This window comes from Lissotriton vulgaris, chromosome 5 (assembly GCF_964263255.1).
Source record: "Lissotriton vulgaris chromosome 5, aLisVul1.2, whole genome shotgun sequence".
NCBI classification, from domain to species: domain Eukaryota; kingdom Metazoa; phylum Chordata; class Amphibia; order Caudata; family Salamandridae; genus Lissotriton; species Lissotriton vulgaris.
The window spans coordinates 102,667,898-102,695,167 of NC_141693.1; the positions used below are offsets into that span (position 1 = coordinate 102,667,898).

Consider the following 27,270-nt stretch of genomic DNA (forward strand, 5'->3'; position numbering starts at 1 on the left):
ATGCAGTTTCCTTTCAGGTCCGCGTTGTAGCTTAATAAGCCCCAGCTCCACGCAGCAACACCACCTCCCCCTCGGCTCAGCTGCCAGACCGAGGTAACAACGGAGAGGTGAGTGTGTGCTGTGTGTTGCTGGTAGGTAGTTTCACGAGCTTAGTTATTTGAACTCAGACTAAACTATATCTAGCAAACTAGAGTTAGATTACCTTCTCATATGAAGATATCACTTAATACCTGTTTGACTTTTACTTGTTTACAGATACCATCTCCTGTAAACATGGAGACTTTAAAAACATTCTTTTCATGTATAAGTTAATTTGCTCATAGAAATTCTCTTCTTTTTTTCACACTTGAAGATTATATGGCTTTTGTCACTGATATAGTGGCCTTATTCGTTTAGAACCCAAAAACCCCCCTATCTGCTTTCTGTCACATAATAAGGATTTGGCATATAAGTCCAAATAACATTAGAAATAATCTTATATCATTCTGAAAATTTCAGCACGTGGCCTCCAGTGTCCTGAGCGAGTGCCAGGTGAGGTGAGGCATTTCCTCCCTACAAAATTGGGTGAGTTGGAAGGTGAAACTAAAACAGACACACAGAGTATCAATACATTTTATATGTTGGATTGTGACTAGATTTATGTATTGTGTTTCTTTTTGTGTGTCTTTCACTTTACTTTGGTTAGTACAAAAAAGGTTGGGTCTGAGTAAGAACAGTATCAAAGTGGTTTCAAATAAACACACACTCACCATTGAATTTGAAAATAAATCGAAAAAATGGAACAACTTTTTCCTTTCATACATTTTGGCATTTTAATCATGCAAGGTCAGAGTGCGATCCAATTGCAGCCAAAATTTAAGAGTAAACATATTATCTCCATGTAATTATAATGTCATTACATTCGGTATTCAAAAAGAAGGTGCTCTCAGTGAAAGAAAAGGGGAGGAGTAAGTGAGTGAGTGAAAGGGACAGGGTAAAGGTGTGGTGACAAAAATGATTACATCCAAATTGACGATGGCAAAACCTCTACAAGCAAATTAATGCTTCCACTCTACACACCATAGGAGCTAAAAAAGCGATGGATCCTTGCTACCTATGTGTGATGTGATTTTGGGAACCTTTGCTCATTAATTTGCTTGTAGAGGTTTTGCCATCGTCAATTTGGATGTAATCATTTTTGTCACCACACCTTTACCCTGTCCCTTTCACTCACTCACTTACTCCTCCCCTTTTCTTTCACTGAGAGCACCTTCTTTTTGAATACCGAATGTAATGACATTATAATTACATGGAGATAATATGTTTACTCTTAAATTTTGGCTGCAATTGGATCGCACTCTGACCTTGCATGATTAAAATGCCAAAATGTATGAAAGGAAAAAGTTGTTCCATTTTTTCGATTTATTTTCAAATTCAATGGTGAGTGTGTGTTTATTTGAAACCACTTTGATACTGTTCTTACTCAGACCCAACCTTTTTTGTACTAACCTACGGACCCAGGTCCTGAGTGTTTAGGGCACCCCCCCTTTATTACTCATATTTTCACTTTACTTTGTTCACAGGAGAAGGTTGATAAACACAGACATACAACTGTAATAGTGGATATGTCTGCACTATGAAAATTATCTATCACAGCACGTGGTAAGTGTTGCAGTAGTGTACATCATAGGTCCTGACGAAAGCCCTTAAGGGCTGAAACATGTTGACCAAATATCACTCATGGTGCATAGTAATTTCTTCCAGACTATTTGCACTCTGCTTTTAATCATACCGTCTTGATGGGCGTACCTAATAAAGTTTCTTAGAGACATGAAGACAGGTATTTTTAATCACTAAGATCATTCTTTTCTTTCATTCATTTTTTCACAACTTTTGAGCACTGCAACTTGCCCTTTCAGCCCTCAAAAACTCTCATCGGTTTCAGTTGATGGTACAGCCTGTGGGTCTAAGTTCAGCTAGCCTCAGGATTTCTCCTGTGGAAGAGCTAACTAGACACCAGCTGTTTAAAAAAAAAACCCAGATGACGAAGTTCCACTATTGTGTGGGCTGATGGGTACACTTTTTCTTTTCTTACTACACTTGTTTCCCTTTCTTCTCTTGTGGATATCTCTTAACTAACCTCTTGGTATATGTGGTTTGGGACACTAACAGGTTCCAATCGCGAACACAATTAGTAAGACCCTTGGTATCTTTCATGTGGTTTATTGTTTAGTTGGGGGACAAGATACAAGCAGGTCTATAAATATTTTCTCCCCTAGGGCCCCCCTCCACCCTTTGTTTTTCGTTGTTCAACTGAGTCGCCTGAACCATCATGCCCCTCAAGCGCCTGCATACCATATTGGGTAATGAGCCACGCTATATAAATCTACTTGATTGATTGCCTGATATATATATACACATATAAATATACTAGCACAGAGAGGCTTTAGGCCAGGCCTTTTTTGCCATTGTTCTGTTCGAGTATCGTTCCCATTCTGCTTCAGTGGCCATTTGCCCAGTGAAATGGGCAAATGGCCAGCCCACTTCACTTCAGTTATTGACTCTACTGACCTGTGAGAGTCTTCATTTGACCTAATCACATATGCACATCCACCTAAAAATGATTGCACTTCAGTACCAGGGCTAGTGGGCCAGTCCTTTACTTTCTCATTCTTACCTTTCATAGGCCTTCTTTCATTTTCTCCTCCTCCATTTTTATTTTGTTTGTGTTTTTAGAGGCTCCTTCAGCTACCCAGACAGAGGTAACATACCATTTGCTTGCCCTCATTTCATCTGCTGTGTACCACACTTCACTTGACCTCTGCGTCTGTTTCGGGTGACTATCTTGGAATGATATTGTCCATAGCATATCATTGTTTTACCAGTATAAGATGGCCTCCACGTTTAGAAGTATTGTGTCCACCATCCTAGATCGGCACAACAATGATACACTATGCACAATACCTTTCCGGTAGCGGCCTGTGTTGTTAAGGAGTGGCGTAGCGGGCTAGCAGGGGTCATGGGACAAAATAAAAAAAATAAGTAAATAAAAGAAAACGTACCTGCAGCCGGACGCATTGCACTGTTCTGCTCCTCTTCTTGCAGGCACAGGCTCCCAGACTCCACCGCGGCCAATTCCGAGGTTGCTCTCATTTCATGAGAGCAGCCTCAGGATTGGCCTGAGTGCTCTAAATTTGCGCTCCTAGGGAGACTTGGAGACTATGCCTGTACTCTCCCACCCAGCAACGCAGATGGGGTGGGAGAGAGCTTCAGTGCGCATGACGGGTTCGCTGGCCTAAGACGGCCGGCCAAACCGCCATGTACAGTAAAGACAGTGCACCAGCCTCTCCCCTCAGTGCCTGTCACCCGCTAGACCCCGCCCCCAAGACTCGTAAGGAAAGCGGAAGGGAAAAATAAAACAATAAGAAAACCTGTTTATTATTGTTTTGTTTTTCCGTTCCTACCGTTTTGAGGCTGGGGGCGATGCTCGTCCGCCACGGCGGAGGAGCCGCCACTGTGGACCCAGCACGATGTTTACTGAGAAGCCATCTGCAAATAGTACCATGTATAGTGTGTCATTGTTTTAGAACGCCCAAATGTCCAATACATTGCTTCTAAACGTGGCGGCCATTTTGGAACTTTAAAACAACAATACGCTACTTTCGATGCCACTGCAAGACAGCTGCTGCAAAGATTCATTGTATTCTTTGTTGTAAGTATATGGCCGCCACATTTAAGTGGTGGCGTGTTTTTTTTTTTACTTTAACTCTTATTGTAACTTGCGCATATTTGTTGGGTTTGTATGTGTTTTCCGTTGTGGAAGAGGGTGAATACAAAAATGAGTGGATGAGTGAGTGTAAGAATGAGTGACAGTATCATGACCTATTGAGTACCTACACTCACCAGTGGCTTCAGATGCCCTTTCAGGTTTAGCCATACATTTTAGTGAGGGAGGTACAGGACATTGTGTATTTTACTAGGGGTCAAAACAACCAGAACAGTCTCTCTCTCTCTCTCTCTCTCTCTCTCTCTCTATATATATATATATATATATATATATCTATATATATATACATATATATAGATATATATATATATATATATATATCTATATATATATAGATATATATAGATATATATATATCTATATATATATATATATCTCAAAGATACAATCCTGCTTCAACGAAGAAGGCACGCACTCGAGGCTGTAGGAATATGGCCTTTTAATTTTCTCGGGTCTCCCACGACCCCACGACAGGAGAGGCGCGTTTCGGCTTTGCAGAAGCCTTTGTCAAAATATATATATATTTTTAAAAATTATTTTATTTATATGTATATACGAGTGTTAATTGCTGCCACAGACAGCAGACCGCTATAGAGCACACTTTGCCTTTTTTAGATCCAGGAAGGATGGGCTAGAAAGACTATATCAAGTCCACCACAAGATGAGAGCGATAAAGGGTTAAAAAAAGGAACTCAGCTGTACATGCGAGGAACCAACCCTGTAAAGTTTTTTTAACCTTAGCAGTACAATGAGTTATAGCCAGCTAGTGTTTATTCGTAGATTTTTGAAAGCTTTACTTCACTCTCTTTTCTTTGGAGCTGTTTGTATCAGCAGTGTTCTGCAGATCTTAGGTGATTTTAATTTTACATAAACTTTTATTCGGCATGGCTCTGTAACGTTGACGAGCTTAAAGAGCACCTGCTTGAGATAAATAAATTGCACTAACAAGTGAATAATATGTGTGTTTTTTAATTGCTGTTCTAGCCATCAGACTGCACCCTCGGCTGTCGGGAAGCAAGAGTGAGAAGGCAAACCCCAGCGCGTGGGAGCCCGGGGAACTTGGCGTAGTTTCCTGCCTGCCCCACGGGGCGCGTGGTGAGCGCTCTATAAACATGCAGACCAGCAGCCGCCCTGTGGGACACAGCTCTGCTCGTGGTACCCAGGAGGACAGAGAACTGTTCACGTCACCGCCGGTCCTTTACGTCTAGTGCACTTGAGAACTACTGGAGGGCGTGGCACATTCTTCATTCGTTGACTGCCCCCATCCTTGGCAGGGGGTGGTCTTCAGCCTTCACATGCAATGGCCGAGAAGTCCACCCGGGCACCACAGCGCTGGGCATCGTCCTTCCCCGTTGAGAACGAGTTTCCATTCGGATACCCGACCAGTGTCTGCGACGAGGCACCTGGGCAAAAATACCTGTGCTGCAACTGCAACAACGTCCTGAAGAGGGCGCAGCAGAGCCTGTGCGGGCACAGGTACTGCTCGGCGTGTCTCGCCTGGATTCTGAGGTAGGTGGCAGGTGCCCTCCGGGTGCGTGGCTGCCAGGCAGTAATGTGTGCTTTCAGTGTGTCTAAAAGATGCTCTTTTATGTCGACGCAGCCCGAGGGGAGTCACCTGACTCAGCGTTTCAAAGTAGAAGTTCTAGGAGGTCGTAAAAACACTGTCATAACTGTTGCTGCAGTGAGCCCCATTGACAAAAATCAGAAATGTATTTATGCACGTAGATTTAAACCACGATTGGGCTAAATGTATGTTTTTTTATCATAACCTTTTCATAAAATTATAATGATCATTAAGGACATTTATTTGGTTACTTACCATGATATTTTATAATTCCAGCAGTACTCCAAGGAAGATGCAAGGGTCAGTTTTCCAGGAGCACCATACGTGCCTGCATTCAGGGCCCAAAACGAGGCAGGGTAATTAGCGTAAAGACCATGCAGATTTATGATGCCCTTGCGCCTCTTTGCGCCGCAATTGCATCACTTTATTTGACGCAACGGCGGCGCAAACAATGCGTCCTATTTACAACGTGACGCATCTAGGAGATGCGTCACGTTGTAAAGCCCTGCGCCATAAGGAGGCGTTCCTGCGCAGGGGGGGCGTTCCTGCGCAGGAACGCCTCCTGAAAGTGGCTGAGTGAAATCTATGAGATTTCACTCAGTCACTTTCTGGCCAATGCTGCGTCAAAACCCTGCGCCTGCTTGAAGCAGGCGTAGGTCTTGACAGCAGCATTGTGAAGATGGGGCACCCCCGAGCCTTGCTGGAGCTGCGTCGCGCTTGCGACGCAACTCCAGCAATGCGCCACATTTCGTTTCTGCACCATGGGTGGCATAGCTGTGGCGCACTGTGGCGCACATTAACTGGCGCATCCCTGGGGATGCGCCAGTTAACATAAATCTGCCCCCCCTGGAAATTGCGTCACACAGCCTGTGCTTTCATGATGACATCACAGGAAACCACGTGACATATGGGACAGAGCAGAGGTCAGAAAAAAAGGCCAGGTACCTTCTGACTCAGGATGGACCCATCATAAACTGAGGAGCGGTACTACCCCAGCCCACCGACACCTTTCCCAGCTCTTTCCACTGTCCCCCTAACTCTCTAACACTCACCTCTTCTGATAGAACCGTCAGCACTCCGGTCCGCCCCTCAATGCGCCTAGAATCTTTCATTGTCATCACAGCCACTGTGGCTTGCGATCCTTTCCTAAACCCAGCAAACATCTGATCATTCCACAGCTCATGCACCAACCACCTCCCTGGTACCTGCAGCTGGACTGATGCAGTGTTCTTGTATTAGGACTGCCCGGTGCTCTTCTTGCGTTTGACAAGGTTTTAAACTTTGCCACTTGAACCTTATCTAAACTCCAAGAACTCGACCCTGCCTCATGCTTTCAGCACCAAGTCGGTAGCTCTCTGCTGCCAACAGGGCCCTCTGCAAGCCACGGACACGTGTATTTAGAGGCAACCATCACCTGTCTTCTGAACACCTCTGCCGCCTCAGCCTGATAGACTTCTACCCACTGTTTAATATCTGCAATCACAGCCACTTGTCTCAGACAAACCACCTTGTGCTACATCTGGATTTAGGTAAAATTAATCACCAGTGCCCTGGACTGGAATGCTTTACCACCAGCCCATCCCAGCATGCATCTCTCTCCTAAACATTACATTACTAAACTACTGGAAAGGGAAAATTGGCAAACACTTTAGTCTTCTCTCGTGTAAAATACATATGCATATTGCTTCCTGTGCATCTGTGCATTATTTATATTAGATGTGTGTTCAGAGCTGCGTCTTTATCCTCATCACTTCTCTGTTATTCACCCAGTTCTGTTCACTGTATTGTATTCTAATATTGTGTTTTTCTGATATAATGCAATGGCCTGCGCTCAGTAAAGAAAACTATATGATAAATATACGTTACAAGATCAACGAGTCAGCCTTTGTGCACCCAGGCCTGTTTTACCAGGGCTGTGTGTAGTTTTTGTTACACAAGAGTAATGTCACTTTGTACTCCTTGCAGGGTACACCTGTAGTTGATGGAGGTATTCATTAACTGTGCGCACACAGTCGCATAATTTCATTTGTCGCCGAGTAGAGGTGCAATAATTGTGTCACGTTTGCAACATTGTTATCGACTTTCCCGGGCCTCTCAGCTCGCCCGGCAGCCGGAAATAACTGAGTGACGACATCGAGCCCTGGCCCCGGGACTACGCCACCGCACGTCCCCGAGTCTGGAAGGCTGAGAGGCGGCCGATCTGCCTGGGATTCGCCGATGCTGTGAGGGTGACACTCTCCTCCCGACTCGGACCCCTTGTTGTGCAGCCTGCTGAGGAACGCCGCGACTGGCGCCCTGTGATCTATTACCCCTCAAGATGCATTTCGAACAGAGCGTCTTTGTCTGAGGCTGGTGGGGAGAGAGAAGGAGCACACGGCCATGTTGGGATGATGTTTAATGCCTGCCCCCTCGACCTGGTGTGCGGCCGGTAGCCCCGCAGTCCCCCGTGTTGACGGCTCGATCTCCCTTGATTTTACGTGCTTGGAGCCCTGTGCTGCTGTTGGACCGCGCTACACTCGCATTGAAGTTTGCGCTGTGCCTCGACCACCAGGATGGGGTCTGCTGCCTCGGAGAATGGGGGTGAGCACCTGTCCCGGTTTGCCGGTGATGTTGCCCGAAGAGACCTGAGGGCCAGTTTGCTCGTTCCTCTCCGGGAACGTGACGGCGGGAAGCCCCAACCACCGCTCTCTTACAAAACTATCCTGACCGCCCTGACCGAATTTAGGACGGAAATGAGGGTGGGTTTTCGAGCGCTGAGTGATTGCCTCGACACTATGGCGGCTGATCTACGGAGGGACATACTGCGGGGGGCCGACCGACCCTGGGACTGTCTCCATTTGAACCTACGAGGGGTACAGTGTCGCTCTTTACGGGAGGAGAAGCCGTGACTTTCCCTGTCTCTATGGATGCCTGCCACCGGCCGACCAGTGTGTGTGTTTGCGATACTTTGTTTCCTTTGTCTCCGGGGCTTGACACTCTGCCGCCTGAAACAATGTTACTGCCTCATGCCCGGGACTCGCAACAGCTGGCCCCCTCGGTGGTTTTCCTATTGTTGCCTTCAGTCTGCGCTCCGGAGACCTCATATTTTCCTGATGGACTATGGAACTTGATTGCTCAGGACGAAGGATTTACTGGTGACGCTCGATGGCCATTTTGTGGGACTGCTTTATTCTCCTTCAGTATGCGGCCATGTTGGTCCTTTGTCTGGGTGGGGGTGGGCCTTCTTTGTGTGCTTCGATCTGGGGTCTGTACTAGATCGGGTCAGGGCTAGGTTCTATTTACGCAGTCGGTTGCTTGGCTGGTTGGACCGGGATTGGGAGTGGTACATACTTGTTTAAGTCGCACACGATATACTGACTTTCCCCTAACTGTTTTTGTATTAATGCCTGACTCTTAGTAGTTGCAAATTGAGTGGGGATAGTGTTCCTGACTGAGGGGCTGGGACTGTTTGGATTGGCTCCTCCTCCCGCTTCCCTGGTAGTTTTTGGGAGTCGCAGATTAGAATGGTCTAGTCTCACTCTCTATATCTCAGAGTGTATATTTTTATTATTTTCTTCTTTTTTCTTTCTCTTCCTTTACTCTTACTACATTTCGGGTTCTTTATGGGGCGACAGGCACATTGTCGGGGGGGGGTAGGCCGTAGCCTCCGCATTGGTGTAGGGTGGGGGGGTAGATTTTATTTCTCTTATTTAGTTTCTATGGGCCTTTTTCTCACTTTTCTGCCCTTTCTTGTACTGTTTTCCTTTCTGGGTCTGTGATAGAGGATGGTTGGGAGTGGGTGGCGCTGGGAGTGGCACGAGCTTGGTTCCTGTCGTCTGCTTTGTTTTTCTATTGTATTGCTACTCTGATGGGGTACTTCACGCAATTGTTGCTATTATTATTGCTGCCTACTCATGTGGGGACTATTGTACGGACTCGGATCTCCTTTGCACCTATCCTTCATTGATTTCTGTTTAATCCGAAAAAACTAAAAAATTAACCTTTACTTCTCCTTCCCCCTGGCGACGTGATTTTTCAGTATAAATGTTATTAATTGCTGCTATATCGCCTGACACCAATGGGGGACCGTATTGTTGGCACCTGCGCTCAAAAGTCTTGTGGCCGGCCGGATGGTTGTAGGCCCGTATTTGTCTTTCTGCAACATGCGCAATAAAGGTTTTCAAAAAATTAAAAAAAAAAAAAAAAAAATGTCACAGAATTTTGTGTGATAGCAATATTTATGCAAACTACACCTAATGCTTATGGTTCTTGTGTGATGAATGTGTATCCTGCATAAGTAAAACTTCCCAACTTGGCACAGCACTGTTTTAACCTTGCTAGCACCCTCGAGCTGGTCATAACCACCACCACTCTTTATTTGTTTTTTACAACCATAAAAAATAAAACTTAAAATATATTACAATATAAGTTAATAACACATTTTACGATAAAATACATCATTATATCTGGATATGTGCAAAGTAGATTCCTACTCATTAATAACCATGTTCACGAGTTCACGTGGAGTGCATCATTAAGTCTAGATCTGTACAGGGTTTTCCAACTCAATATTAAACATATTCACAGGTTCAATGTCTGCTTTTTTTAAGAGTGTGCCAATCAAGGTTAGTAACGTTACACCACAACATATTAAAATGGTTGATGATCCCCCCGCCCAGCGGGTGATGGTCTGCCTACATGTACGAACATTAAGCTCTTTTACAATTGGTTTTAAAGCGTTCTTCTCTCTTCACTGACTGTAGCACAAACACACATCACATGGCATAAGGACTCCGTATGATATCCACACAGTCTGCAAGTTGCGTTGTGATGATTCCCTTTCCAACTTGGTTGCAGATCCTTTGTTTCGTATACTCCAAACCGATACAGAATATACTTATTTTTTAGGAACAATCTGAAGTGAGCTGCTAGATAGTCTTGCGGTTTTAGTTTAACATAAGAATTTATCACTGTCCAGGAATGACGTCTTTTTGCCACTACATTTTTGTTGTCTAAGAAAGATAGTTTTTTTGCAGCGCCATTGCACACTCTATTAAAAGCCACCCTCTCCATTTTACCGTCCCATGCCTCTTCGATGTCTAATTCCACCAGAGCTGTTCTTAGGTGTGCACCCCTTGAATACAGTGTTTTTTGGTCGATCTGGGCCCTTATTTCTGTCCACCATAGATTATTCCAGGTACCGGGTTCCGAAGAGCGAAGTTTCCAACACAATTTCACAAAAACAGATTTCATATTCCCGGCCATGCCATATTTTCAATCCGTAGGCCATAGCTGGGAGTAATTGTGCTGCCATTGTTTTTAAAAGATGATTATAAGACGGCCAACTCAACTTTGTTTGTAGCTGTTTATATGCAAAAATTAAGGTTTGTGCCTTTGCTTTTATTGCATTTTTCTGAACCGTAAAGGACATACATCGCCCTGAATTTATGCCCAAATACTTGTAAGTGCCAACTTACTCTATCTCCTTACCCTTGGGGAACCCTTGAATTTTTTCGATCTAGGGCCTACTAAACGCACCACCTTTGTTTTTTTCCTATTTATCTCCAGCCCCTGAAGGTCGAAGTAGTTAGTCAGGTGGTCAGTGACTCTTTGTAAGCCAATAGGGGTTTGGCCTAGGATCACAATGTCGTCTGCGTATTGCAGATACTGTATGTGGTCCTCTGCCAATTTCGGGGGATGACCATTTACTTTTGACAAGTGGTTGTTCAGATCTGCAAGGTACAAGTTTAAAAGGCTTGGGGTCAAAACACCCCCCGTTTCAGACCATTTTGTACTTCAATCTTAGATGAGGCTATGCTACCATCTACCAGCTTCACCCGGGCCCAGGTTTCAATGTGGAGGGCTACTATGGAGTTAATTAGTTGCTGCAGTACCTCCCATCCTTTCAATTTTGCCCATAGTTGTTCGCGTGGGACTCTGTCGAAGGCCGATTTTAAGTCAACAGAACACACATAGACCTGATTTCTTTAGGATTGCTTTTTCTCTTAGGAGTGCTATGGCTGCCAAATTTGTGCTAGTGCCCATTCCTTGCCTAAAACCGGTTTGGTATTTGGGAATAATACCTTTCTCCTCCATCCATTCCTGTAAATGTAGTAATAAATAAGAAGCATAAAGTTTTGCATCAACATCCGTCAAGGCTATGAGTCTGTAATTACAAGGCTCATTGCGATTACCATTTTTATATATGATGAAATATGCTCCCTCTCCAAGAGTTAATAATCTTATTTCGAGAATACAAATAATTAAAAAGCGGAGTAAGAAAATGTGCCCAAAATTCTGCATCGTGTTTGAAGATTGCGTTTGGAAGCCCGTTCGGCCCTGCAGCTCCCTCCTTTGTCAATTTTTGTATTACTTCTTTTAGTCGTTTGTTATCAATTAAGGAGGTTATGCCATTATCATTTGGTTCCTGTGAAAGGTCTTCAGTCTGAGCCACATCATGAGGAACTAAGATTTCTTCACTTTGTGCAATTTTCCAGAATGTGTGGTTAGTATGCTTATCCTGCTGCCGGATATCCGGTCCAGGTTTCATCATTTCATGGTTAGTATTGTTGTATACATTTTGTATATGGTTTTTTAATTTTATTTATTTAGTTATTTATTTTATTTATTTATTTTATTTGAAAAGTTTTATATAGCGCTGGCTGGACCCGGAGGTATCAGAGCGCTTCACATGAGGACAAGCATTGTTTCATAGCATAGTTATAAGTTATAACGATGCAAGATACACAGTTTCAGAGCATAGATACCAGTTGCTGGAGCTCATTTGCATGCGTTAAAAACAAAGACTTACGGGAAAAAGCAGGCAAGGGGAGAGATTCTGGGGAGAGAGGATAGGAGCAGGAGAGGGAGACCAAGAATGAAAGAGGGAAAGAGGTGGTGGGGGGAGAAGGCAACTTAACCGGGAGACACGGAAAAACAGCGTCCAACGTCCGGTGTGCAGTGATCCCAGTGGAAAAGGTGTCGTTCCCACACCTCCGCTGTGTGTGGCTCCCTATACGCTGTGGGCTCTCTCAGAGGGGTCACTGAGACTCCAGGGCATAAATACTGGATCCCTCCCCAACATTGGGAAGGGAGTGCTTTGGCAAGGGGTGACATTCCCACAACTCTGCTGTGTGTGAACTCCCTTGATGCTGTGGACTCTCTCAGAGGGGTTTCTGAGACTCCAGGGAATAAATGCTGGATCCCTCCCCAATAAGGGGAGAGGGAGCGCTTTGGTAAAGGGCATATGGCACACAATAGTTACAAGATAAACAGTTTCAGTGCATAGTAACCAGTAGCTGGGGCGCAGCAGCATGCGTTAAGAACGAGGCAAGGGGAGAGATTCAGGTGAGAGAAGATAGGAGCCGGGGAGGAAGACACAGAATGAAAGAGGGAAAGTTTGAAGAGTTTTATAAAGCGCTTGCTAGACCTGAAGGTATCAGAGCGCTTTATAAGAGATAGGACATTGCATCAGAAACATTGTTACATGGTTACATCAGTTACTTATTAACACGTACACCTGTCTTATGTCGGGTGGAAAGGTAGAGGGGAGAAGGCGAACTGGGGTAATCTTTTCACTTATTCCAGCTTTTTGAGATATTCCTGTTCCTTTAATTAACTTGTTTATTATGCCCCAAAATTCAAAACTGTTTGGCTGTTTGCTGCCCAAAGTATTTTTTTCCCACAGCTTTTCCATACGTTCCTTTTTTGCCAATCTACATCTCTCCCTAAAATTCTTCGTCATGTTACTAATATTTTTATTCGTCACCGGATTTCCAGATCTTACGGACATAACAGCTTTTCTCGATTCCCTTATGATTTCCCTTTTTTGATTGCGCAACTGTATATTAAACCATTGTTCATAAATTCTATTTTGCGGGCATTGACGTCTCAGGAGAACCGGAAATTTATTTCAAAGAAAATGTCCTAATTGTTCCCAAAAGTCTTCAGATGACTTGGTACACTGTGACCCGGCATCATTGATGTATTTATGTACAGCAACCATTATTTGAGGGACATTTGTACCTCGCCATTTTAATTTCTTCAGATTGTATATTACTGGGATTGCTGTCAATGCAGTTATTTTCTCTTTCTCAAACAGCTTTGCATTGATGGTCAAAACTTGCGGCAAATGATCACTTTCCGGGCGGGATTGTATGTAAAAGGAATCAACTGTCATGTAAAGTTTGTTGCTGACTATGGTATAGTCAATGGTGGATTGATTCTTCCCACTTAAAAAAGGGATCCTGGCCGGTTGATCTCCCTTTATTTTACCGTTCAGAATGTATAATCCCATGGTGTCCAATTCGTTTTTCAGCTCATTAGCCTCCAACTCCTTTTGACACTTTCTCTTATTTGACTTACTCCCTATTAGGTTGGAATTAAAGTCACCTGTAATTATCATCTCACTATTTTGATGGCTTTTCTGCAAAACATTGATTAAGTTAATCAAGCATACCAGTTTTTCCTTTTTCAGATTTTTATTGGGGTCATTACATACATCTGTGCAGTTTAGTGACGTCAGTTGTTACCTCCAGGAACAGCAGTGGGACGTGTAATTCAGAACACCACATGGAGTTTAGATAGTTCCTGTTCAGGGAACCATCTCTTTAATGGTTCAGTCTGTAGCTTCTCCAAAAGTAGCCGGATGACCGCAGTGGATATGCATATGTGGTTTTGCAGAAAAAGCAGTATCCTGCTTTCTAACCACAAGGGTTGTCAAGTATGGAGTGCTCACAACTGTAAGCATTTACACAGGCATAAATATATATGTGTGTGTACACAGGTGTAATGTCTTAGAAGAAATGCATTTACTTTTTGCTAACTTTGGAACATAGAATAAGAGGCAACAACAGTCCTAAGTGTAACAAACAACAACTTAAGCACACAGTACTGAAGGAAGGAAGACCAATCAGTCACTGCTTGTAATCTTTTTCTTTTTTCTTCCATTCTTTTTCAGCAAGCTCCCCAACACGTTTGGCCTAAACATAGGCTTCCTTAGGGCGCGGTCCTACGAATTATATTATATTCTCTTTATCTGTATCGTAATGTCATAGTATAATGCCGCGTTTTCACTAGTCTGACGAGCAATTCCTATTTCACTATATTCAAGGTTGAGCTCAGTAGCGCTGCTATCCTTATTCAGGTTAACAGGGTATCATTGTTGGGAAAGCATTCACCTAATGCGGTGTTCAGTGAAGAAAGTCTCCCGGACCGCAGTGTCACGTATATCGCAAATGATTTTTCAGAAAAAGCAGTATCCTTCTTTCTAACCAGGGGGATTGTCAAGTATGCAGTACTCACAACTTTAAGCATTTACACAGGTGTAAATATATATGGTGTATGTGTGCACAGGTGTAATGTCTTAGAAGAAATGCATTTACTTTTTCCTAACTTTTGGCGTGATGTAGAGGTTGGTGAATAGGGTACTCTGGCACAAAGTGGAATACCTTGTTTGTAATCTATTTTGATCTAGTTTGGTGAACTTCATGTTTCCGACTGTAGTGCCCCTACTTGTTCCGCCTGCAGAAAATTGACTCCAAAGGCATGACAGAGTTGGGGACGTTGGTGAAGGGGCCTCAAACCGTCCACCCTATTTAGAGTGGAAAGTCTGATATACTTTTTGTCAGTTCTATACGGCCAGTGGAATCCTGAGGGCCCCTAAACTTTAAAAAAAAAGGTCTCCTGCCAGAGAGATTCCAGGGTGTCGGGTTATTGTTTTTTTGAGTTTTCGAAAACAATTTGGTTTTCAAAAATAAAATAATTTGGCGAGCGGCCACCTAAAACATGGCAGTCAGTCAGCAAACTTTTAGTGCTGTGCCAGTAGCTCCTCTGAAGGCAGAGAGATTTTCGCAGGGGTGGGTGGAAGGGAAGTGGGAGGAAATAGAGTGACTTGGAGAGACAGTAAGATGGAGAGAGGAGATTGCCTAGGGAGCGAGAGAGTGAGAGAGATCTGAGAAAGGTAGACAGAGATAAATAGAGAGATAGTGATAGAGAATGAGTGAAAGAGACAAATAGAGGGAAACTGAGAGCTCTCACAATCTCAGGTCATATACAATATAGCAGTTGTTCAAGTTGGCTTACTGTCACTGGCTCACACATGAGATATATCACTTAACGTACGGAAGCCTTACGGGGTCAGACAGCAAACATGTGCCTTATATTAATGATTACACCAATCTTTCAAGCTATGGCCAGAGGCAGCAGTATTGGTGACAGCAGCATAAAACCTTTATCAATATAGACTACGAAATGCTTCAACTTGAGAAATAAACAATGACCCTGTGGCACCAAGAAAAAACATCAGCAACAAGTGTCCTCATTTGGGAACAGGTGATCAGCCAGACATCAGCTTTGACTATATTATGGCAGTGATGTGATTGCATCCTCATCTGTCAGCATGCCAATTCCTGAAAATACACACATTTTACTCATACATGCCATCTGTTTACTAGAGCTCACTGAACTCCATTTTCCTCCCAAAATTAAAGCTTGCCATTTTCTGAAAGTACCTTACTTTGTGTCTCTAAATAACCATCCTTTTACTTTTAGTGAAAAAAGTCTTGTCCCTAAATATTAGCTAATTATTTCAATGAAGTAAGCCCAACTGCTACTTCTCCAGATAGACCAAATCTTCCCCACTTGCCCATGTAGCCTCATCATATGCAAGGGATGCTCACAGCATGTGAATGATGGGCACCTTATTCCAGGATGGCCATTATGCCCTCGATGACCAGATTCATGCCACCAATGGCCACAATAATGTTTACCATGGCGGGGGAGGGGGGGGGGGGGCGTTATACGGCGTCCATTGTTATGCTAGCCGTAACGTTCACCATCCCTATGCTGTGGAGTGCTACGGGCAGGACTGTGGTGGTTGCTACATATACTGGCTGATTGAGAGAGGAGCAAACACCATGCTTTTGCTGAGGTCATTCGATACTTTGTTAGAAACTTTGTCCAGTCAGTTTTTTCCCTTTGCCTCCAAGGATGATTGCGATAAATGACAGAAAATCTAACATCAAAACAAGATTTTATTGGAAAATATTTTTCCATGTTTTCCTTTGCAATTAATGTTTTCGTTTTCACCCCAATTGTGATTTCAATCCTTTCATGCATGTTCTTGTTTGAAGACTGTACATGGATTTTCTGGACAGTGTAGCCTTGCACCATAAGACTCTTCGTAGACATGAGATTACATACAGAACCTAGCTATCCAGAGAGAAAGACGTTACTCCAACTAAGGATGACATCATGGCACACCTGAATGGAACCCAATGGTTCTCGAAGTTAGACATAAATTCAGGATACCATGAGTTGGAGTTAACACCTGAAAGTCGATACATCATGACATTTTCTATGCATGTGGGTCTCCAACGTTACATGCGGCTGGGCTGCGGCGTCTTCTCTGCGGCAGAGGTGTTTCAGAACACAATCAAAGAAACACTCTCAGGGCTGATAGGCGTGAAAAATATGAGCGCCAATATCCTCATCTACTCTCAGAGCCTGGAAGAAAACCACGCCCAACTGCAGGCCACACTCCAAATCTTGGCCGATAGTGGCCTTGCCTTACACCGAATTTTTTTTTCTTTTTACCAGAATTCGAATGACTTTTTTGGCTATGTCTTCTCCCGGGAGGGACTCAAGGTTGACCTGAGGAAAGCAGAGGCAATCTGTAATGCACTGATACCACAGAGCCCAACGCAGGTATGCAGCTTCCTGGGAATGGCAAAATCCTGCGAGAGGTTCATACCGAACCTAGCCATTCTAGCAGAGTCGCTGTAACAACGAATGAAAACGGGCATGCCATGGCAGTGGGGACCTAAGGAAGGCAGCTTGTTTCTATGCATAAAGGGCAGACTGTTGGATCAATGAACAAATGAGGGTCACAATATATGTCAAAATAATGTTTGTTTGTTACTATTTAGGTTTTTCGTCTTAGAACAATTTCATTCTTTCATGAACCATTCATATTAGATTTGTTTCTTTTTTCTTTGTTTCTTCCCTCCCCGCTTTTTTCTACAGATACTCAAAATTGTAAGGTAACGGTATGGTATTCTCCCTTTTAAGTATTTTTTTGCCACATACACAGTCGATGTCAATAGCGGTTATAACATTTTCTTTAACTAATGTAACTTGCACCAAGTTATTTTTTGAAAGAATGATGTTGCTGTTGTTCATGTCACCCACTTCACAGCACTCACGTTCCTTTCTTTCATGAAGCAACGATTTATTATATTTTAAATAATCCAGAGACATTGATCTTGCTTTGATTTGGTCATATTTTGACTTCCTTCTTTTGTGGCTTTACTTGTCGCTCCCGACCGGTACGCCGTCTCTGGAATATCACTTTTGTCACATAAGGTCCTTTTTTGAAATCGTCAAAACACCACGCTTTTTGTGAAGTCACTTTTGTTATGTATGATCAGTAAATAATGTTTAAAGATCAATAAGTCACCCGCACTTACACTCACCCATTTTCTTCGCCTTGCCCCCCTTTTCGGTTTCCATAAACACTTGGTGTCCCTTTCCGTGCACAGCACTTTCACTGTGCGTAGGTAATTATGTACAGTTTGTCATACTATTCATTTTCATTCCAGCCCTGAAGAGTCACGCATAAGTATCCGCTGACGAAACACGTGTCGGTTGGCTATTTTCCCTGGTTGATCTCCTTCTGATAGGAGCACCAGCTGTGAAAAGGAATAAAAATCTTTAAGAAAATACTTACTGGTGACGATCTCATCTTTGGTTGCTTTAACATGTGAAACACTTCACAACATTCTATCCTCATTTGTGTGCTCTGGACTTGGCTTGATTAACTCGGAAGAGGGGGTCTCTGCCCACCCTTTTCTTTTTCAGAGGTTGTGGTTTTCCTTTGACCAAGATGCACCAAAACTAAAACATTTCCAAACAATATACTTTTCTCCTTGACAATATCGTAAACTGTTGAGCTCCATCCATTTCTGAAAACTTCAAAAACCTCTCGCTGAACCCACAATGTCCGCCCAGTTGCCTTCACCTGGGAGGACATGCATGATGCCATGGATATGGATGACACCCTCGTGAAAGTGAAAGAGAATCTGGCTAGGGAGAATGGTACAGTTTTCTCGACAGATCTAAGTCGATGATGTGGGAGAAGCAGAAAATGCGTTTTCAGCCATGGTGAATATGACACAAACTCAGTATGAGTGGACCAGCCTGGTGCTGCGGGGACAGAGAATTGTCATCCTTAAGGTCCTCCAGAGTCAGATGGTCACCTTCTCCCACCATGCCTACCAAGGGGCCGCGAAGACCAAGGCGAGATTGAGAGCTAAGATGTGGGTTCCGGGCATGGATGACCTAGTCGATGAGGAACTCAGGAGATGTCACACATGCGCTATAACCAGCAAAGACCCAATCCCTGCACCTGTGGTGATGGAAGCCCCCAGTCTCACCCCGTGGTCAAAAGCCAGCATCGACTTCGGGAGTTTTCCCAATAGATGCAACACCCTGGTGGTCATCAACTCGTACTTCAAGTTCCCCATGGTGGAACTGGTTCCCTCCATGGCATTTGCCCACGTCCAGCCTGCACTGGAGCTGGCTGAGGAGGAGAAGTCTGATAATGTCCCCCTTTCCAGGGGCAAGAATTCCAGGACTTCTTGGCACAGCGAGCAATCTGTTACCAGAGAATCACCTCCAAATGGCCGCAAGCTAACAGGGAGGTAGAGAGGTTCATGAGGAAACTGAACTAGCCTTCCGAATTGGGTTAGATCAACACCAAGATGTCGAAGTCTGTCTCCACCAGTTCCTCCTAGCATACAGACAGACCCCACATTCAACTATGGGGTGTGCCCCTGCGATGCTACTGTTCAAGCAGACACCTCAAGACATCTTACCTGAAGATCCTGATTGGGTGCCCCCAACCATGGATGTGGAGAAGACTCAATAGAAGCAACAGGTGACAAACGAAAAGGCCAGCCGTGATCGGCATGCAAAGTCCCCAACTTAGCAGATTGGGGCTCAAGTTGTTCTCAAAGATCGCCACCCTGGGTGGAAGTTCAGGATGCCCTATGATCCTGAAGTGTGGACTGTCGTGCAAATCAAAGTGACCATGGTAACACCAAAATGTGGTTGGCAGACAGTCAAGAGAAACATATCCTGGTTCAAAGAGATACCGAGAGGCACGAGTCCAAGAAGAGGCAACAATAGTGGCCCGGAAGATGGAGAAGGCACACAGGACGTGGCAGAAAGAGGAGGTGTTCCCTTGTCCCCATAACAAGCGGAGAAGGATGTGGGCACCACGTGGATGCTGATTGACTGATCCCTGAGGTCCCCGTCAGCACCCTACAGTGATGTTCCAGAAAGAGAGCAGCAAAGTGGGCAGGAGCCGGATGCTATGCCCAGGAGCCAGAGACACCAACCGCGTCTGAACCTGGCACCCAGTAAGAGGTTGAGAGACCTTTTGTGCAGATGTTCTGTTTGTGTAATTCATTATATTTCTTGAATAAAAGAAGGGAGGGATGTAGAGAGTAGTCGGTCCTAATGTATCCACTGCAACCCTCGGCTCCGGGCTCGGCCTGAGGTATAAATATAAGGATGTTAAGTCGGTTGTGGCCTAAGCTAATTATTGTGTGTGCCTCCAGTCATTCCGTGGCCCAGAAAGGCCTAGCTGGCCCATCACCGAGGCCACTTCACACTGGCTTTCAGAATATATTCTTTACTTCTGTGCTTCCTTCCTGGGGAAAATGCTGTTGGTAGTACCTCCACCTTAGTTGACAGTTGAATGTTATCTTCACCTTCCTTATCTCGTCTGCCAGCATATACCTTTCATAGGATATAAGGGGATTTATATTTTGGCGGGCGGTCTTTCCGTCAGGGTTGTGACGGAGTAACACGTCCGCCAAGATCTAAATCAGGCCCTAAGTCTGCTTTCTCTCTACTAAACAGACTGATATGTTTCACATTATGGGTGAAGCTCCCTCCATCCCAGATGTGTGAAAGCCCACATAAGGGGTCAGGGTGGAGATACTCTGACCCCATGGTTGAGAAATGGAGGTTTTAGTGACACAAGTTATCGATGACGCGACTGCCAGCGGGGCCCCCGTGTACCATCGCGGGGAGATCGTGACTATCAACGTCGTCGCAAATTTATAGAGCTATTGATAAATGTTTTATAGAGTTATTTATATAGTGAGTTATCTACTGTGATGGTTAGAAATATTTAAATAGTTAATTTTTGTATGTGGTGGTGGCTGTTGAATTCCTGCTTTTGCTATCTTCTTTCGTGACGTAACCGCAGGGATCGCGATGACCAACGTCATTGCGATCTCCAGCCTCACCGCAAAATCGTAAAAAAGTTTTTAGAAATGGTTGTTCTAGAAATACACTAGAAAACATGAGTTTGAAGTGTACAGTAATAAACCTCTAGTGTGTAAAATACCGCAATGTATGTGCATATATGTGTTTTGCGATTGTCGCAGTTAACTATGTCAGCGCAACGTTTTCAATAACTGCATAAACTGAAAATAGGTCTGCAAGATGGTTTTTAAAGAAACTTTGTACAAAAATATGAGTTTAAACATGCCTTGAAAGAAGTATGTATATAGTAATATGTGTAGGGCAATGTTAGGAATGGATTTTTTTTACATATTATTTTTGGATGTGTTGGTGGTCATTGAATGTCTAGTTTTGTTTTCTGCTTTCGCGACGTGTCCAGGGGAATTACGATTTCCGATGTCATTGTGATCTCCGGAGTCACCTCGAAAAAAATAAATAGGTCTTACAGATTTTTATAGAAACTCTCTACAAAAACATGACTTTAGAGAATACTGTAAGAAACCCCTAGGGTGTAAAATATTGTAGTGTGTGTGGCTATATGTGTTTTAGACTTTATGGAAAAAGCTATATCGTCGCAGTTAACGTCATCATGATGTCTCAAATAACTGTGAAAACGGGAAATAGGTCTGAAAGATGGAAATTCCCTGAAAAAACAAAGCTAACAGGAACCTTATAGTTAGGCTGACATTTCACTCATAAAAAACAGAGAAATTCAGCAGGTACAGTTAGCTGAACTAACTATAACTCACGCCCCTGCAATGCACTTCTTATGACCTCACATATTACATCACTCAAGACATCATCCACAGAATCTCTGATGCACCCACTCACACCTCCATGTAACCTTTCATACACCCACTCCAACTTTCACACTACCATTCTTGAAACCATTGACACACCCATCCAGTACTGATATACCCACTAACTGATTCAAAGGTCTACACACACATCCATTCAGTCACCCATACAGCCACTCGTGCACCAACTAACTCACTAATAAAGCCACTGATATTTCTACTCATACAGCCACTTACTAACCTATACAGTTATACACACACCAACTCACTTATTCATACAGATACTAACACATACGCCCCCGGAATGTACTGCTTATGACCTCACATATTGCATCTCTCATTTATTTATTTATAGTGTTTTGTATAGCGCGGACAAGACCCGTGGGTATCAGAGCGCTTAACATAGACGGTAGATTACAAATAGACATTATAATAGCAATTATAACAACAAACATATATGAGGTAGAAGGCGATAGGCTATAAGGGGTGATTAGATATATATATTCCTAAGCCTGTGCAGTTAGCATTACGAGGTGAATAAGTATTAGCTTGAGTCCTAGGCATATAGCCAAGCTCGGTGAGGTAGGGTTATATAGCATTACCAGTGCAATTACATGTGCAATTAGCATTAAGAGTTGGATAAGGCTTAGCTTGTATCCAGGATCACAGAGATAAACCAAAGTGAGGTAGAGGTTATATAGTATTGGCTGTGAGATACAGTTATCAGATCACATAGATGTGAAATAGTAGTAAAGGGTATAGCCGAGGCTTGAACGTGGAATCAGTCATTTGTCAGATATTGATCTTCAGAAAATTCTTGACGAGGCCATCCTTCTTTTTGGCGTAAATGTTCATATCAGTGATCAATAGGCTTCTCTATGTAAGGTATTTACTCATCATGTGGCTCTTCAGTTCCCGTTTGAATGTTACAGTATTTTGAATCTTCCTGATGTTTGGAGGTAGTGAGTTCCAGACTCTAGGAGCGGCTCCAGAGAATGCTCGGTCATAGGTCTTTTTCTTACGGAAAAAGGCTGGCCTCAATAGCAACTCCTTAACGCTTCTAGTTGGTCTGTTACCTCCGGATAGCTTAATTTTCTTGGCTAGGTATCTCGGCGTGTTGAAGTGAACCGCTTTGTGGGTTATACAAGCCATCTTCATTTGAATTCTGGCCTCGTAAGGTAGCCAGTTTAGTGCTTTCAGGTGAGGAGATATGTGATCGAATTTCTTCGATCCCTTGATGAGTCTTGCTGTTGCGTTGAGACAGGCTTTTAGTGGTGCTGTGGATGTTTTTGGTAGGCCAGCTAACGTGGTGCAGCCGTATTCAATCCTCGAGATAACTAGGGATTGGATAGCCAGTTTTAGATCCGCCTCTGAGATAAACGGTTTCAGTTTTCTTAAATAGTTCAAGTGGAAACGGGCGCTCTTGGCCATTGAGTTAATGTGTTCTTTCATGTCGAGGTTCTCATCTAACGTAATTCCTAGTGATTTAGCTGAATTAACTAGGGTCGGGGTGCAATTCAGCGCGGTCACCAGTTTAGTCCATTCCTTTACCTCGGGTAGGCTCCTTATCGGTGAAATTAGTAGGAATTCTGTTTTATGGGCATTTAGTTTTAGATGTTTAGTGGTTAACCATTGCAGAGCTCTCTTTAGTGTCTCTTCATTAGGTCAATGTCATCAAGGGAGGCGATCTTTATGTATATTTGCGTGCCATCTGCATACATGTGATAGGATATCTGTGATTTTCGAAGAATCTCCGTGAGAGGTTCCACGTACAAGTTGAATAGGTCAGGGGATAACGTTGAACCTTGTGGGACCCCGATTGCGTTAGGGCGCGGGGAAGAGATTGCTTGGTTGACCAGGAATCGTTGAGTCCTATTCTGCAGGAAAGAATTTAACCATTTCAGCACGTTTCCAGACAAACCCATCCTGTCTTGTAGCCTGGTCATTAGCATTTCGTGATTTACCGTGTCAAATGCTGATGACAGGTCTAGGAGAATCAGTAGGCAAGCTTGATTTCGATCTAGGGCTTGTAAGGCGTCATCAACAATATGCAGGATCGCAGTTTCAGTACTATGCCCTGTTCTGAATCCAGATTGGCAATCATCTAGTAATGAGAACTTAGCAATGTGTTGACTCAGTTGGCCCTGCACGCATTTCTCAATAAGTTTGGCCAGTAAAGGGATGTTGGTCACTGGTCTGTAGTTATTCGGGTCTGTTGCATCCGCTGTCGGTTTTTTAATGATGGGCACAACCTGACCTGTTTTTAGGCAGTCAGGGAGGGTCCCTTGTGCCAGTGAAGCATTTATTATCTCGGTCCAGATCGGAACTAGAGTGTGGCTGATTTCTCTTACGCACTTTGCCGGTAGAGGGTCTTGGTAATGGTTGTTCGGTCTGAGTTCCGCTAGCGTTTTGGCGATCTTTTCCTGGTCGTATAATTCAAATGTGTCCCAATTTGCCTTATTTTTTGTTTGGACACCCTCTGTTGTCACATTGGCCTTATTATTAGGTGAAGGAAGGGTCAGGAGGTTAACCGCGGCACTTGTGAGCTCAGCTTCAAGCAGTTTGGTTTTCTCCGTGAAAAATGTGGAGAATTCTTCGCAACCTATGGGAGTTTTTGAGTTCTCTTGAACCGTTTTGGCTAGTTTATTTGACTGTTGTTTTAGAATCTCAAAGAGTTTTCGTGGTCTGTTTATGGCATTGTCCAGTTCAGCTCTTATAAATTCTTTTTTGGAATTGATTATCTTTTTGTTATATTGATTTCTGGTTTTTCTGAGGGCTTTCAGCTCGGGAGAGGAGGGATGTTGCCTCCTTTTCCTTTCGGCCATTCTCAGTTTGCGCCTGTCTTCGTTCAGTGACTCACTAAACCAAGGATGTTTTGGCTTCTCTGAGACTCTTTTCATTTTTTGTGGCATGGTGTAATTGACGATGTTTCCTATTGAGGTTATGTAGTGATCCGTCAACTCATTAACATTCTGTCTGTTGTTAGGTGGCTTCAGGTCTTTCTCGCATCTTTCAACCAATAGTTCAATATTGGCCTCTTTTGTATCTCGGATCAGTTTTTTATACTTGCGGGGTTGTATGGTCCTGCCCTTTTTCATTGTAGGTATCGCGAATGTTATAGCGTGATGGTCCGACCAATCACACGGGTCTATAGCGAGGATTGATGCCTCTTTATTTCTTGAAATAATCCAGTCTAAGGTCGCTCCTTGTGAGTGAGTGGGTTGGGTGCATCCTTGTGTAAGGTTTAGCTCAATGAGGAAGTCTTTAAGCGAGTTAACCAGTTTGTCATTGCCGTCGTCCCAGTGGAGGTTAAAGTCGCCTAGGAATATATTGTTGGCATCCGAGTTAGTATTGGCCGTTATGATCTCTATTAGTTGCTCTGTGAACTTTGCGTTATCTCCAGGTGGGTGGTAGAACGCATGCATATTGCATCTTTGATTATTTGTTGATCTTATATTAAGACCAAGGTATTCACAAGATTCTAGGGGGTCAGATTGGAATTGACTGACTTCGATCTCTGACCGGTGAATGCAAGCTATACCTCCTCCCACTTTCCTTGGTCTGTCTAACCTAACGATGTTATATTGTGGTGGTACTAAGAGATCGATGTTAGGAGATGATGATTCACTGAGCCATGTTTCCGTGAGGATGGCCAGGTCGATTTCCTTGTTAATGATGAGAGCAGCTATGTCTGATGCATGTTTAGTTGCCGAACGACAGTTAAGTAGTAGGCAATTTAGGGGTTTCAGTGAGTTAGAGAGGTTTTCATTATCGGATTCGGTTGCGGTTACCTGGATATGTCGTAAGTTGTGGTGGATTGCTTTCCTGTCATTCTTTCTGGACGTTCTATTAGAGTCAATATGTACTATTTTGATATTCTCCTCTCTTCCCCGGGCCGGTTGTTCATAAGATTGGAGTAAGGCCAAGGCTTCTTCATTTGACAAGGGATTGGTCCTGTTTGGTCTGTTGGGCCTGAGTACAAGATTTTGGATGTGTGAGACTTTAGTGTGCGTACTTATCATCATCTCCCAAATTTTTCCAATTGTCTGTGAGACTTTCATCGAGACTTGTGCCAGGTTGCCTACTAGTTTCTGGAGCTCCTTGACTTCTTTCTCCGTTCGGGATGATTTCTTATGTGGAATAGACCTGACTGTCTGGGTTCTGCATTTTGCTTTTCTCCGTGATTGATCTGTTCTCATTGCCACAGATCTTTCTTTTTTATCCTTCCTTTCATTGTCATTCCTGACTCTATTAGAGGTGTCCCCATTGTTCCCTATGTTGTGTGATGTTGGGGGTGTAATTGTGGGTAGGGATCTATGGGACTCAAGTCTCGCATTCACGTGAGGTTGAGGAAGGTGGATACCCGCTGCCTTGTTCATTACGTGGTTATCTTCATAGGGGGATTCGCTTGGAGCTGAGGTACCCTCTTCAAGCGAAGTGGCATCTTGAGATAGTGGCATCGGCTCTTCCCTTGGGGCCAGGTTCTTCTCTTTGTTTCCAAGGTTAGTAGACTTCGCTATCCTTTCTATCACATTCTCCGGTATTGCCATTGCAAGTTCAGTTAAATCTCTGGAGTTAGCGGTTTGATTGTTCTGGCCGTCCGTTTGATTGGTGTCTCTAGTGATCGGGACGTTGTTGTCAGGGTTGACATCTGGTGAGGTCGTGTGTCGTTGGTAGCTTGGACCTTCTATGGATTCCTTTAAGGTTTGGAAAGTTATCTCAAATTTCTCGAGTTCTCTGTTAGCTGCTTGTATCAGCACTATTCCTGTTTTATACATAGTAATGCATAATTCTGTATTACATCTTTTAGTTAGTGAAGTCGTTATTTTTGTGCCATGTGGTATGTTTTTATAGCTTTTGTGAACAGCATTTTTGTAAGGGCATTGCGCCATTTAGCTGTTTTGTCTGTGTAGAATATCAGGTCATTCATCATGACGCCTTTAACTCTATCGAAATATGGGTCAGCGAACAAAGTGTCCGGATTTTTTCTCAGGGTATTATGTTTGAATTTTTTGGCAGCATTTTTGGATAGCGTAGAAGGATATTCTATACTCTTTGCATTAGATCCAGTCGACCCTCGGTATCTTCTATCCATTTCCTTTGTCTATTTGTTCTGAGTCGTTCCCTGGTAATATATCGTGGAAGATCTCGAAATCTAAGTAACTCCAGTACTACTGTTTCACGGTGGTAGGTATAGTTTTCTTTGTAATGTGGTTTCCTCTTATTATACTTTGTAATCGTGAAAGATATAGAGGTTGAAGTGATTCCAAATCTACTGTTTCGTAGTGATAGGTATAGTTTCACTGTAGTGGGTATCCTCTAATTAATCCTAGATAATTATGTTAACATATTCTAATTAACCTTTGTAGTTGTGGTGCCATCAACAGTAATTAATTAATTAACTATCTCTAGTTGTAAAAAGGGTTGTCTGTGATGAGTTAATCAGTGCAAGATGTCAGCCGAATCTGTCCCTGATGATCTCCTGAGAAGACTTTCTCTCTTTCCCCTTCTGAAATAGTTTGGTCCCTTTTCACTGTTCATCATCCCTTCTCTCTTTCCACTCCTGGACTTGTTTGTCCCTTTTCACTTTTACTCGTCGGTTAGGGGGGTCTGGGATGTCTTCCTTCCTTTTTCGAGGCGCCAGTCCTCTTTCGCCGTCTATGCCCCTGGGTTGGTGAACGCCAGCTTCCTTTTGGATCTAGTGAGTGAATGTGTCTGACGCGGCCGCCATTTTAAGGACAGGCGTGCCGCTTCCCATTCCCCCTTCGTCTCCACTGTCCCTCGTTTTTTCTCCTTTGCGAGCTGGTGGGGCCGCGTCGGGGGCGAGGATGGACGTACCTCTCCCGTCG

At 43.7% G+C, this 27,270-nt stretch overlaps 1 protein-coding gene across 1 annotated transcript in view; it reads left to right on the forward strand.

Annotated features, from left to right (window-relative positions):
• The window catches only part of TRAF1 (TNF receptor associated factor 1), a 239,901-nt gene that overhangs the window by 23,382 nt on the left and 189,249 nt on the right, over positions 1–27,270 (forward strand). Inside the window, exon 2 of the mRNA XM_086920989.1 lies at positions 4,751–5,275. Within this exon, the coding sequence (XP_086777115.1) occupies positions 5,067–5,275 (209 nt within the window). The 5' untranslated portion in view covers positions 4,751–5,066. The remainder of the gene's footprint in view (positions 1–4,750; positions 5,276–27,270) is intronic.